The following is a 14,088-nucleotide window of genomic DNA, read 5'->3' as shown; positions in this document are numbered from 1 at the left end:
AGTTAAGTTAAATTGCTGAATGTCATGGCATTGAGCTACTGTCGTAAAAAGGTCATATTCCATTCCCCAAGAACATCCACACCTGCTTTTACTGTCAGATGGATTTGGAGGAGGTCTTTAAGGGCTAGAAAATCACCTTACTTCTTCGTGCTTTGTTTAATAATGTCTTTACTTTGCTGACCCACTACTTTATAAAAGAAAAAAAAGCCACTTACCCATGGGTCAAAGCAATTTTAACAAATCCTTTCCGCCGGCGGATGAACAGAGTGGACTTTCCAGGATGGGCATCCAGTGATTCTTTTGCACCCCCAAGGACAATGACAGAGATGTTTCCACCTCCTTCCTTGCTTACCACATAGGACACACTTTTCTTGGAAACTGAAACTAGCCCTTAGTGAATAAAACAAACAGTGTAACTAGTTACCCTTTTTTAAAAAATTACAACGTTTTATCATAATGTTCCATGACAATAGTAAACATTCAACAAAATTTCCTACACTGCTTACCTTTGGAGCACTTTGTAAGTTTGTAATTTTTCAGAGTCAAATCTTTAGTAATGTATTCTATTAATAAGTTAACCTTTTGGCAGGTAGTGGGCTAGGTCTTTAAAATGCCATTCAGTCATTAGTAGGTTTACCACTTGTTTGTTTAGGTAGGTTGTGCACTGCCAAACTCTACAGGACACCATTTATATTGCATTCTAAGTAAAAGAATCCCCTGCCCCTGGAGTTGTTCAGTGCACAACCTGCACAGCTGTATGTGGTGGCCTTGATATTTATCCTGGTGAAGTTTTACACAGAACCAAAAAGTATATTCTCCAAGAGGCTGCAGTGGATTTTCTGAATATACAATGGCCTGTTTTCGGATATTCTATATGGATCATTATTTTCCAAACCTGGATTTATAATATAAATGTGATAGCATCTGGCTGTGTCCCCACCTAAATCTCATCTTGAATTGTAACTCCCACAATTCCTTCATGTCATGGAAGGGACCAAGTTGGAGGTAACTGACTCATGGGGGCAGGTCTTTCTCATGCTATTCTCATGATAGTGAATAAGTCCCATGAGATCTGATTGTTTTATAAAGAGGAGTTTCCCTGCACAAGCTCTCTCTTTGTCTGCCGCCATCCATGTAAGATGTGACTTGCTCCTCCTTGCCTTCCACCATGATTATGAGGCCTGCCCAGCCATGTAGAACTATAAGTCTTTCAAACCTCTTTTTCTTCCCAGTCTTGGTATGTCTTTATCAGCAGTGTGAAAATGAACTAATACAAAGTGGTTAAAAAAAAAAAAAAATCAAGACATTTGACAACCTAGATCACTTGCCAGATCTCTACATGTTTCCAATATGGATAGTCTGCCTTTGGTAAATTGCTCATTTAAAACAGTTCGATAGTTGTTCAGTCTGTATTTCAGGCTTTCCCATGTAAAAATAACTTAAAAGATTCCTTTTCAGATTTCACATGTTCTGCATACTGAGGAAAATATAGGAAAGAATAAAGACAAAAATACAAACCATTCTTGAACTACATTTCAGAAATAATCACTTTTTAATGTCTTATGTGTCTTTCCATTCTGGGTTTTATCCATTTTTATTTAGTCATAACAGAATGTGTTAGACAGGCTTTATAAAGACATAGCATATCTCATCTCTTGAAGAAAATGGTATGCTAATTTTACTCTGGGTTTCTATTATGGGAAGAATTATGACAGGATTCTGAATGACCCACTGCCCTCTTAAGAGGCAGAGGATGCTGGGTTAGAGGTAGAGAGCCTGAGCCTGCCTAGATGGGTTTGAACCTTCACTGAGGTCAAGGCATGCCGTTCTGCTCTGTGTGAACCTGAGTGAGAGTTGGGTGCATCTCTTCCACCAGGAAAAGGGCCTCTTGGGTTTCCACACCCCTGGCTCTCCTAGCTTGCCTCTGGCCACTTCTCAGTTTTCCCTCAGGTTCCTTGTCTTCGGGCCATCCTTCAATGCTGTTATTTCTTAGGGGTCCTTCCTTATCTCTCTTGTCCTCTAACCTCATCTACACCCATGGATTCAAATACCATTTATGTGTGCTGAGTTCTCCCAAACCCATCTGTCAGGAGATCTTCCTCCTGAGGTTCCAGGCTCATATCTCCAATTGCCCAATTGACATATCTACATTGACAGCTCTAAGACACCTCGAACTGCACGTCTCCAAACCAAATGCATTAAATTCTCCCTCAAAGTGGTCCCTCTTCCAACATTACTTATCAAGGTGAATGGGACCATCATCTACCTGGTCAAAACACAGCTTCTTCCATATGTAGCCATCTTCTCCTTTCTTAGCCACCACATTCATTTGAAAGCATTTATTGAGCATTTGCTACAGGCCAGGTACAGGGCTAGATGTGCATAATAATGACACAATACAGTTGCTGCCTTCATGAGGATGAATCAATCACTAAGTCTTAGTGACTCTATCAGATATTTTTTATATTAATCTTCTCTTCCGTATCTCCAGTGCCATTGCCACTGTTAGCTTAGCCCTTATCACCTCTCCCTTCATCACCCAACAGGCCCCTTCCATCATCAGTCTCCAGGTCTACCTGCCTGTAACCACTTTCCAAGCTGCTGCCTGAATTATCTTTCTATTATACCAAATCCATCAGATCCCTCCTTTGCTCAAAATCCCTCCAAGTTCCCCATGGCTTATCTACAAGATAAAACCTAAAGTTCTCTGTATGGTATATATGGCTGTTGTGATCTGATCCTGTTACCTGTCCAGGCTTAAGGGGTAAACAGAAAGGAGCATGAACCTGAAACACAGTTGGCTCTGGCTGACACCTGATAGGTATAGATACATACAAAATGGGACAAGAAGGATGGGTTGGAGGTGGGATTTAAAAGGACTCACAGATGCAGAATCCTCTTGCATAAGAGCAAAACAGAGCGCTGTCAGCAAAGGCCCTCTGAAGCCCTACGGTTCCTTACTACATGAGGTCTGGTGCCTATGTCTGTCAGTCTTTCACACCCAGAGAGGCAGCCACCTGGGCAGGCACAGTCAAGAGGGGCAGCCTTGGACCAAGGGCTCTCCTAGGAATCTGGTTCTGGGAAGTACAGATAACTTTCTAGACTTAGAGACAAGGATAGTCCAAACCTCCACTGGCTGAAAGTTTGAATATTTCTATTTACCTTTTAGGGAAATGAAGGTTGTACCACAGAAAATAATTCATGATGTCAGAAACCAGTGATTGCTGGGCGCAGTGGCTCACGCCTGTAATCCCAGCACTTTGGAAGGCCAAGGCGGGAGGATCAACTGAGGTCGGAAGTTCCAGACCAGCCTGACCAACACGGAGAAACCCCGTCTCCGCTAAAAATACAAAATCAGCCGGGGGTGGGGGAGCATGCCTGTAATCCCAGCTGCTCGGGAGGCTGAGGCAGGAGAATCACTCTAACCTGGGAGGTGGAGGTTGCTGTGAGCCAAGATCACGCCATTGTTCTCCAGCCTGGGCAACAAGAGCGAAACTCCGTCTCAAAAACAAAAACAAAACAAACAAACAAAAAACAAAGAAACCGGTGATTGCAAACAGGTTTCCTCTCCAAAGCCAGCTCTAGTAAACTGCAGTGGCTGTAAGGGCACTATATGGAGACAGACTCTAAGATGGAGTATATGCGTCTGATAAGGCCACGGAGAAGGGGGTACCCACATCTCTTGGGCCATGAATTTGCCCAACCTGCTCTTAGCTATACGACTCAAACTCACCTGCGGCAATGCTTTGAATAAGCAAACACTTTAAATATGTTTCTGTGCTTTTGTGAAACTTAAACATTTTCCCCTGTAATGTTCTTCGTTTTATAAAACTCTAAAACAATGTATACAAAACAAGGAAGAGAAGTAATTTCCCCCCCACCAAACCTTTGGTGGTTAAGAGGGGGATAGTGCACCCTCTGCAGGCCAGATGCGGGATAGCTTGGAGGGTTTAGTGCGCCCTCTAGTGTGCCCTGTGGACCAGGCTGGACTTTGAAAACAGAAACAGAACCTGAAAATCCAGCCGTGAATCCCGGTCCTTGGGTGCTTAGTGATATCCTACCAGGTATATAATGACAATAATCACTTGAGAAATTAATAGGATGTAATAAAAATCTAGAAAACCATGAACAATTCTTTTTTTTCTTTCTTTCTTTTTTGAGACGTAGTCTCGCTCTGTCACCCAGGCTAGAGTGCAGTGGCACAACGTTGGCTCACTGCAACCTCCACCTACTGGGTTCAAGCAGTTCCCCCACCTCAGCCTCCTGAGTAACTGGGATTACAAGCGCCTACTACCATGCCCTAATTTTTGTACTTTTAGTAGAGACGGGTTTCACTATGTTGGCAAGGCTGGTCTCCAACTCCTGACCTCAAGTGTTCCAGCCCACCTCTGCCTCCCAAAGTGCTGGGATTACAGGCATGAGCCACTGCTCTTGTCTCTTTGTATTTATTTTTTTAATTGTGATGGGTCTCACTCTGTCACCCAGGCTGGAGTGCAGGGGCACCATCTCCAGTAACTGCAGCCTTGACCTCCCAGGCTCAGGTGATCCTTCCACCTCAGCCTCTTGAGTAGCTGGGACTACAGATGTGTGCCACCATGCCCAGCTAATTTTTGCATTTTTTGTAGAGACAGGGTTTTGCCATGTGGCCCAGGCTGGTCTCAACCTCCTGGGCTCAAGAGATCTGCCCACCTCAGCCTCCTAAAGTGCTGGGATTACAGGCGTGAGCCACCGCGCCTGGCCTGGACTCTTATTTCTGAGCCAAGTTATTTTTAATCTAGGAAGACAGCAAGTTGAATATGTTTAGTTTTATCACTGCTGGTACTTCAAGACACAACGAAAGACATTTTCCATTTCTAGTATTCGTAACAGCGTGCGCGGTGCCTCTCCAAGGGTGTGATTTGTCACTTACTTGATCCATGATTTCTTCTTCTACATCTGAATACACAAAATGCATTCATTACTTTATTTGATCATTGTGTTAATATTCATTGAACGTTTCTATGTTCCAGGCACCATGCTGGATACTTAGGATGGAACAGAAAAGAAGACGCAGTTTGTGTCTTTCTGACACTTACAGTCCAGTGGGGGAGGGCAGGAAACACCCAGACCACATAGGAAGTGCCAGATGAGGATAAAACAGGTTTTACTCTAAGAGACCAGAAACACACATGGGCCTGAGAAGAAATGTTGTGTGTGCTCCTGCTACTCCAAAGCACTGTGGAAGCAGTGATCTGCCATCACTTACCAATGCTCATCATATATTCTCGGAAGACAGGGCACCAGAACCAAAGTGGCAGCACGTGAAGATATGAAGTAAAGCCAGGAAACAGCTCCTTGAAGTCGGAATAATTTGTAGAAAAATTCCCAAAGGCTCCAGCCGCCAATATTCCATGGGGGTGAAACCCAAATATATAGTTGTGACTTGGATCCAAATCTTGAGTTTTGATGAGCTACGGCACATTCAAATTGAGATTTAAAAAAAAAGAAAATTCCCTTATTATTTCCCAATGAGAAACAAAAGGACTAGTTTTTGTGTCAAGAGACAATGGAGAACATGACTCATTTTTGTTCCCTGGGTTGGAGCTGTTTCCAAATTTCTAAACCATCTTCTGAGCCCAGATTCCTTTATATACAGCCTTCTAGATTTTGTCAAGTCAGCTTACAGTTCATTTAGTAATTGGAGCCAAATTGCAGCCTTTCTCCCTGCTATGATTTGAATGTGTCCCTCAAAAGTAAGTGTTTAAAAACTTAATCCCCAATGCAACAGTGTTGGAGGTGGGGCCTAATGAGAGGTGATTAGGAATGAAAGCACAGTTAATGGATTAATGCCATTATCATAGAAGGGGGTTTGCTATCATGGGAGTAAGTTCCTTATAAAAGAATGAATTCAACCCCCTCTTGCTCTTTCTTGGCCTCTCCTGCCCTTCCACCTTGCGCTGTGGGCTGTTGCAGCAGGCAGGCTCTTGCCAGATGCCAGCATCTTTGGTATTGGTCTTCCCAGTCTCCAAAACTGTGAGAAATAAATTTGTTTTCTTTATAAATTACCTAGTCTTTGGTATTCTGTTTTAGCAGCACAAAACAGACTAAGACACCCCCCTGAAGAAGAAGCTTGAGATGTATGTGATGAAAACAAATTTCCACTCTTCTCCTAACTCAACATAATACTTTTTAAAACAGTTGTACTCACATGAATTGGAAAATAGTCCTTAAAGTGTTTCCAAAGAGTCCAATTTTTGATCCAGCTGGATCTCCTGCCTCCTTGCTCTGGGGTATGCCAGTCAAAGTAAAGCCACGTCAAATAAGGGATGTAAAGAAACCAATAGTTGTGTATGATCAGCATCACAGTGATTGCAATGGACATCTGCCCTGTAAGAAAAGAAGAAGTCTCATGGAATCAGAGTCCATTAGTATCTGCTCGCTGCAGTGGTCCACGGCAGGGGGATTAATACATACAAGATATGTTAAACCGAGCCTCAGTTCAGGTAAGGTAATACAACAAGACAGTGATGACATAGTATTATTTAACACTTATTAGATGCTTACTATATGCCAAGCATTGTGTTATGGACCCTGCCAAGGTATTTTTATTTAATCCTCATATAGCCACACACCAATAAAGTAGCCATAGTACTCTTTTTATTATTGAAGGGCGAGGTGGAAGGAATGGGTAGAGGAAACACTGAGCCATAATGTTCTTTCTAAAGAAGAGAAAATGGAAGCTTATAGAGGGGTTGAGTTGCCCAAGCCACACAGCATATAAGTGGTTGATCTGTCTGAATTTAAAGTCTAACTACTTAGTCATAGCTTTACATCACCTTCCCTCTGTGAATATATGGAAGGATCATCACTGACAGGAGGGATGTGGAGAATTTCCTACTACAGGAAATCCTATCTTCCTATCTTGACCGAGCAACCATTATTCATGTGTCCACAAAAAGGGCCTATTCTAGCAACAAACTTCATTTTCAGGAACTCTACTGCCAGAGACTGAAATAGCAAAGGTGGGACTCTTCAGATCTTAGCATGCATCACTTCTTGCAACATTTGATAATGAGAGAGCAATCCTGATTATTTATGTGCCTAATAACATAGCTTCAAAATACACGGGGCAAAAACTGTCAAAACTTGACTTGGGTGGTATTGACAAGAATGGTTACCTTCAAGTAACACATGAAGCTCAGCTATATGTTTTTTAAATGTCTATGTTATATACTACAATTTAAAAATTATGAAAAGAGAAATGCTAACAAGAGAAAGAGGAGGTACATGAAGACATAAAGCCTGGCACATAGTAAATCTTCACTAAATGCCAGCTACTATGACTTTAAGGAGTGCTGTTGCTGCTTTCTCTTCTATAACACACGGCAGTCTCCAATCTGGGGTTCGTTTCCACTCCCAAACTCTTATCTACTGCCAATCAACTTTGTTAAAGACAAGCTTTTTCCCAAGTTATCCACCAAAGTGGATAGTAGATAAATAATGCCTTAATCTATTATTGGAATACACACATATCTACTGACATATATGTTTTACCAAAAACAGAACATTTATTTATATTTTTTCTTTTTTTTTTTTTTGAGACGGAGTCTCGCTCTGTTGCCCACACTAGAGTGCATGGGTGCAATCTCGGCTCACTGGAGCCTCCACCTCCTGGGTTCAAGCGATTCTCCTGCCTCAGCCTTCCAGGTAGCTGGGATTACAGGCGCACAACACCACGCCCAGCTAATTTTTGTATTTTTTAGTAGAGACGGGGTTTCACCATGTTGGCTAGTCTGGTCTCAAACTCCCGACTTCAAGTGATCCACCCACCTCAGCCTCCCAAAGTGTTGGGATTACAGGTGTGAGCCACCACGCCTAGCCTATTTATATTTCTTGATACATATAAATCAATACATTTCTCAGATATATCACTGAACCCAGTCAGGAAACGGACTTGCTGCTCTCTCCAGAGTTGGTTAAAGGTTGAAAGACTGGAGGAAAGGTTAAGGGAGCATGTGTCCTCCACACCTCTGTGGGGTACCTGTTTCCTTCTGGACCCGCCAGAAAAGTTTCCATGAGTCCAAAGCACGCTGTAAAGAGTGCCCTCTGCCCTTGTTCCTACCAGGATCATTCTAGTTTGCTTCCTTTGCTTTCTTCTATCCAGATCTGAGTACTGATGATTTGCCACTATTGGTTAGTTATCTGTTTATTTTGGTAAGATGTGCAAAAAAATGACAGGAAACTTACGTGGGCCTCATTTTTTTGTACTCAAAGTTTGATCAGGTAAGTGACAGTGAAACAGGGCAGGGAAAGAGCAGTTACTGAGTGGAGAGCCAGTCTCCTTCCCTGCATATGGAGCATCTCATTTATTCCTCCTTGCAACCCCCAAAGTACACGTTACTGCCCCATTTTACATTTGTAGAAACTGAGGCTCAGGACAACATGATGAAACCCCATCTCTACTAAAAATACAAAAATTAGCTGGGCATGGTAGTGGGCACCTGTAATCCCAGTTACTCGGAAGGCTGAGGCAGGAGAATGACGTGAACCCGGGAGGAGGCAGAGATTGCAGTGAGCCGAGATGGTGCCACTGCACTCCAGCCTGGGCAACAAAGCGAGACTCTGTCTCAAAAAAAAAAAAAAAAAAAAAAGAAAGAAAGAAAGAAAGAAACTGAGGCTCAGGGAATTCGAGTGTCCAAATGATTTGCAGCTGGATCTGCCTAATCCTTAAACCTACGCACTTTTTCACAAAGCCACACTGTCCTCCAGCTAATGGTAATAACATGTAGAGTAACTTATTACAGGTGCATAAACAGGTTCATAAGCATAAAGAAGCAGGCAAGTGGGAGGTTCTGTTTTCCTTTCTACAAAGATGGAAAAACTGACACCAAAAGCAAACTGACCTGATTTTAATCACAGAGTGAGCCAGGAACAGATCCAAAAATAATGTCCCCAAGCTACTAATTCAATATTCCACTAACCGAACCCTGAATACCTGAATACATGCTGCATATCTCTTTAATGCTCATTACATGTTTTGCATCAAAGGAAGAAAACACAATCAGGAGCAATGGCTCATGCCTGTAATCCCAGCACTTTGGGAGGCTGAGGTGGGTGGATACCTGAGGTCAGGAGTTCGAGACCAGCCTGGCCAACATAGAGAAATCCAGTCTCTACTAAAAATACAAAAATTGGTGGGGTGTGGTGGTGGGCGCCTGTAGTCTCAGCTATTTGGGAGGTTAAGGCAAGAGAATCTCTTGAACCCAAGAGCTGGAGTTTGTAGTGAGCCGAGATCACGCCATCGCACTCCAGGCTGGGCAACAAGAGAGAGACTCTCTCTCAAAAAAAAAAAAAAAAGAAGAAGAAGAAGAAAACACTATAAAAACTAGGTGACTAGATAACCTCTATTTTCTATGCATGCTATATATCTCTTTAATGCTCATTACATGTTTTGCATGTATAATAGTTAAGATGTAGGTCTGGAATTGAACTGCTAATCGGAATTTGCCACTGACTAGCTTTCCGACCAGGGACAAATTCTATGAGCTCTTGATCCTGACCTCAGGTGATCTGCCCACCTCGGCCTCCCAAAGTGTTGGGATTACAGGCGTGAGCCACTGCACCTGATCCTGTAATCCTTTGATTCTAAATGGGATTGAAAGAAGAAAACACTATAAAAACTAGGTGACTAGGTAATCTCTATTTTCTATTTTTATCTCATTAAGCAATTCAGGGTAACTTGATTCTTCTAAATTGGAGTTCAAAGAGAAGAGGAAGATACAAAGGTCTACGCCATTACATTGTGCAGCTCTCAAAACTCATGTTGATAACTTCAAAAGTTGTCTAGATTCACAAACCAAGTTGAATTTAAGGCCTGAATTTTAGCTGAGTTGATTTATCTATATTCTGGATTAAAAACCACAACTCGGCTTCCTATCAATGACACTCCATTTTCACTCAGCTCACATAAATTCTACTTTCTCCATATTGTTGAGGAAGCTGTCCCTCACTCACTGTTTTTTTTTTTTTTTTTTTTTTTGAAACAGAGTCTCACTCTGTTGCCCAGGCTGGAGTGCAATGGTGTGATCTCAGCTCACTGAACCTCCACCTCCCGGGTTCAAGTGATTCTCCTGCCTTGGCTTCCCAAGTAGCTGAGATTACAGGCACGAGCCACTATGCCTGGCTAATTTTTGTATTTTTAATAGAGGCGGGGTTTCACCATGTTTGCCAGGCTGGGGGCTAGAACTCCTGACCTCAGGTGATGCACCCACCTCAGCCTCCCAAAGCGCTGGGATTACAAGCGTGAGCCACTGTTCCCGGCCTTTTTTTTTTTTTCTTTTTCTTTTTTTAATTTAAGTGAAATTCACATAACATAAAAAACTAGTGATTTTAAAGAGAACACTCCGGTGGCATTTAATTCACAATGTTGTACAACTACTACCACCATCTAGTTCCCAAACATCCCCCTTATTTCAAAATAAAATCCTTTACCCATGAAGCGGTTACTCCCCATTCCTCCCTCCCCTCCACCGCTGGCAATTACCAATCTGTAGTCTGTCTCTTTTTCTTTCTTTCTTTTTTTTTTTTTTTGAGACAGGGTCTCACTTTGTCACTCAGGCTGCAATGCAGTGGCGTGAACATGGGTCACTGCAGCCTCGACCTCTCGGGCTCAGGTCATCCTACCACCTTAGCCTCCCAAATAGCTGGGACTAGAGGTGTGCACCATGATACCTGGATACTTTTTGTATTTTTCATAAAGATAGGATCTTGCCATGTTGCCCAGGCTACTCTTGAACTCCTGAGCTCAACCGATCCTCCTGCCTCAGCCTTCCAAACTGCAGGGATGACAGGTGTGAGCCACTGGACCTGGCTGTAGTCTGTTTCTATGGATGTACCCACTCTCAATATTCGTATGAATGGAATGGTATCATATGCGACCTTTTGCAGACTTTTGTTTAACATCCAGTTTTTGTAGACCTTTGTTTAACATCAAGGTTTTGAGGTTCATCCATGTTGTAGCGTGTATCAGTACTTCATTCCTTTTTACGGCTGAGCAATACTCCCACATACACATACACTGTAATCTGCTTATTCATGCATCTGTTGATGGACATTTGGGTTGCTCCCACCTTTGGCTACTGTGAAGAGTGCCACAATGCCCCCATCACTGGAAACTTACTACATGTTTGAAACAAGTAGGGCTGGCCGGGCGCAGTGGCTCAAGCCTGTAATCCCAGCACTTTGGGAGGCCGAGACGGGCGGATCACGAGGTCAGGAGATCAAGACCATCCTGGCTAACACGGTGAAACCCCGTCTCTACTAAAAAATACAAAAAACTAGCTGGGCGAGGTGGCGGGCGCCTGTAGTCCCAGCTACACAGGAGGCTGAGGCAGGAGAATGGCGTAAAACCGGGAGGCGAAGCTTGCAGTGAGCTGAGATCCGGCCACTGCACTCCAGCCCGGGCGACAGAGCGAGACTCCGTCTCAAAAAAAAAAAAAAAGAAAAAAAAAAAAAAAGAAACAAGTAGGGCTCCAGCAAAGTGTATGTGTGATCATCGAATTTAGCACCACCAATAAAGGGACAAAATGACATGATGCCTCCTCATAGGATCTACTGGGAAATACACACTGTCACCTTAGCCAAGCCCAGGTTGGCGGGGGCACTCTACGAGATAACTGGCTTGGGCTGTTTAAAAATAATCAACCTTATAAAAGCTTTAAAAACAAATAAAAGCTATAGGAACTGGTCTACCTCTAAAGGAAAAGTTGAAGACAATTAAGGAAATTTGAATATAAACCATGTATTAAATAAGATTATCGTATCCCTGATACATTTCTTGGGTATGATAGTAGGATTTTGATTATACAGAAAATTCTCGTTTTCAGGCGATACATGCTATAGTATTCAAGTGTTATGATGTTTACAACTTAGTTTCTTCTAAATTGTTCAGCAGCAACAACAAAGTGTGTGTGTGTGTGTGTATGTGTGTGTGTGTGTGCGTGTGGTGAGAGGGACAGAAAGCAAATGTGGCAAAATGCTAAAAAGTTGCTAAATCTAGATTAAAAAGAATATGTTTTCAAAAATTTTGATTTTATTATGGTAAGAGCACTTAACATGCAGTCTACCCTCGTAACAAACATTTGTGTAAACAAGTGTATAACGCAGTATTGTTAGTTGTAAGTACCAAGTACCGTGTCTGTGACATAATAATATTTGGTCTCTGCCCCCAGTTCCTGGCTTAGGGCTCCTAAAACTGTTGTAATTTCCTGATCAACAGGGGTGCTAGGTACATCTTTCCATCTTTTGTTCTAATAGTTGAACCCCAGTCCTGATGCTGAGCTTCCAATCCCTTGGAACTTCCTGAGTGACAGCAATGTCTTTTCTTCTAAGGAGGCAACTCTTGGTGGGCTCCAGGATGGTGGCTGGTCACCGAAAGACTAAGCAGTCACTAGAGGCTTGGAACCTGCAGCCCCATTCCCATCCTCAGGGAGAGGAGAGGGCTGGAAATGGAGTTAGTGACTGATCATGTTAGTAACTGATCATGTTAGTAACTGATCATGCCTAAATGAGGAAGGATCCATAAAGTCCAGAGTTCAGACAGCTTATGGGTTGGTGAACACAATCACAAGCTGAGAGATTGGTGTACCCCAACGCCAAGAGGACAGAAGCTCCTGTGCTTTGGAACCTTCCAGACCTCTACCTAGGTACCTCATCATCTATATCCTTTATCATATCCATTATAATAAACTGCCACACATAAGTGTTAGTTCCTGAGCACTGTGAGCCATCATAGCAAATGACAGAGTCCAAGGAGGAGGTCGTGTAAATCCTCAATTTGTAACCAGTCAGAAAGAAGCACAAGTGCCAACCTGGACTTGTGGTTGGCATCTAAAGTTGGGGCAGTCTTGTAGATTGAGCTCTTCACCTGTGAGACCTAGCTCCAGGTAGACAGCATCAGAACTGAACTATACAATACCTAGTTGGTGTCTGGAGAGTTGGAGAAGGGTTGGTCCAGCAAAATCAGGGACGTAAATTTTCAGTTTCCAAGAATTGAAGACTTTTGGCAAGGAGTGGTGGCCAGGTCTGTGGCTTCTGGAAAGCGCTTAAACGCTTACACAGACAATTCCCATACATTAATGATTTTCCCTCTGTTGTCTCTACGCTTTCTGACTCCATTCCACTCACCTAGCTATTTACAATAAGTGAAATTGTTCTATAAAATCTCCATGAACAACCTGCATCAGCCAAAACATTGTGAAAACCATTGAACGTTTATCTACTTGCATTAAATAATGACCGTAATTAAGAAATAATTTAAGACTTTAACTTGTATATGTATTCTTTCTTCCTATTCTCATCCAAAAATTTTTCATATTTTTCTGCATGAAAGCTGTTTCCATACTTATTTTAACCATTTAACGTAGTATGGAGAAAGTAAGTAAAATTCAGAGGCAAGCAAAAATCCATTAGCACTTCTTTCCCTTCTTATTCCCAGAGACACTATATTTTTAAAATACCTATCTGTGCCATCTGTGGAACATAAGAATATAAGTGTATTCTTCTGATTTTAAAAATTTCTATTTTAAGAGAACTTTCCTCCCAGAGTTTTTAAGGGTTGTGCTAAAAGACAAATCTCATCAGACCCCTTTGCAGAATTTTGCAGCCTAGTTTTCTTCATATGTGGGTTTATGCTACACTGCTTTTAAAAAGTGTTACATACAGGGAAATACATTTTTCTTGTTTTATAGCACAGTCAATCTTGAACCTACTTCCTTGCCTGAAGAAGGCAAATAAATTATAACAAACATCTGGTTGAAACCAGCCCCATGTTCTGAATATTTCAGGAAGGTTTCCATAAACACAAATACTTTGTATAGCTCAAACTGAAATCCATGGAGATAATCCATAACAAAAGAGACACACTAGCGTTTACAAAAAGCCCAAGAATCCCTTGTGTAATGTTAAAATTCACTTTCTCAAAATTTTCCAGATTAAAGGAACTAAAAGGACAACATAATGTGAAAAGACAAAATTACAGCAAATTTAGTTATGGAGCTAATTGACTTTTATTCACTATTCATGAATCAGGGCAGCCTCCATTCTGCAAAA

The 14,088-nt window shown here is 42.1% G+C and overlaps 1 protein-coding gene across 1 annotated transcript in view; it reads right to left on the bottom strand.

The window, feature by feature from the left end:
- Nucleotides 1–14,088, bottom strand: part of LOC105481308 (monoacylglycerol O-acyltransferase 1) — a 41,507-nt gene that overhangs the window by 18,055 nt on the left and 9,364 nt on the right. Inside the window, exons 2-4 of the mRNA XM_011740814.2 lie at nt 6,188–6,366; nt 5,246–5,450; nt 216–390 (exon numbers count right to left, since the gene is read on the bottom strand). Of these exons, the coding sequence (XP_011739116.2) occupies nt 216–390; nt 5,246–5,450; nt 6,188–6,366 (559 nt within the window). The remainder of the gene's footprint in view (nt 1–215; nt 391–5,245; nt 5,451–6,187; nt 6,367–14,088) is intronic.

Source organism: Macaca nemestrina, chromosome 11 (genome assembly GCF_043159975.1).
Source record: "Macaca nemestrina isolate mMacNem1 chromosome 11, mMacNem.hap1, whole genome shotgun sequence".
NCBI classification, from domain to species: Eukaryota; Metazoa; Chordata; class Mammalia; order Primates; family Cercopithecidae; genus Macaca; species Macaca nemestrina.
The sequence above is the reverse complement of the archived record's forward strand: the minus strand, read 5'-3'. Positions and strand labels throughout refer to the sequence as shown.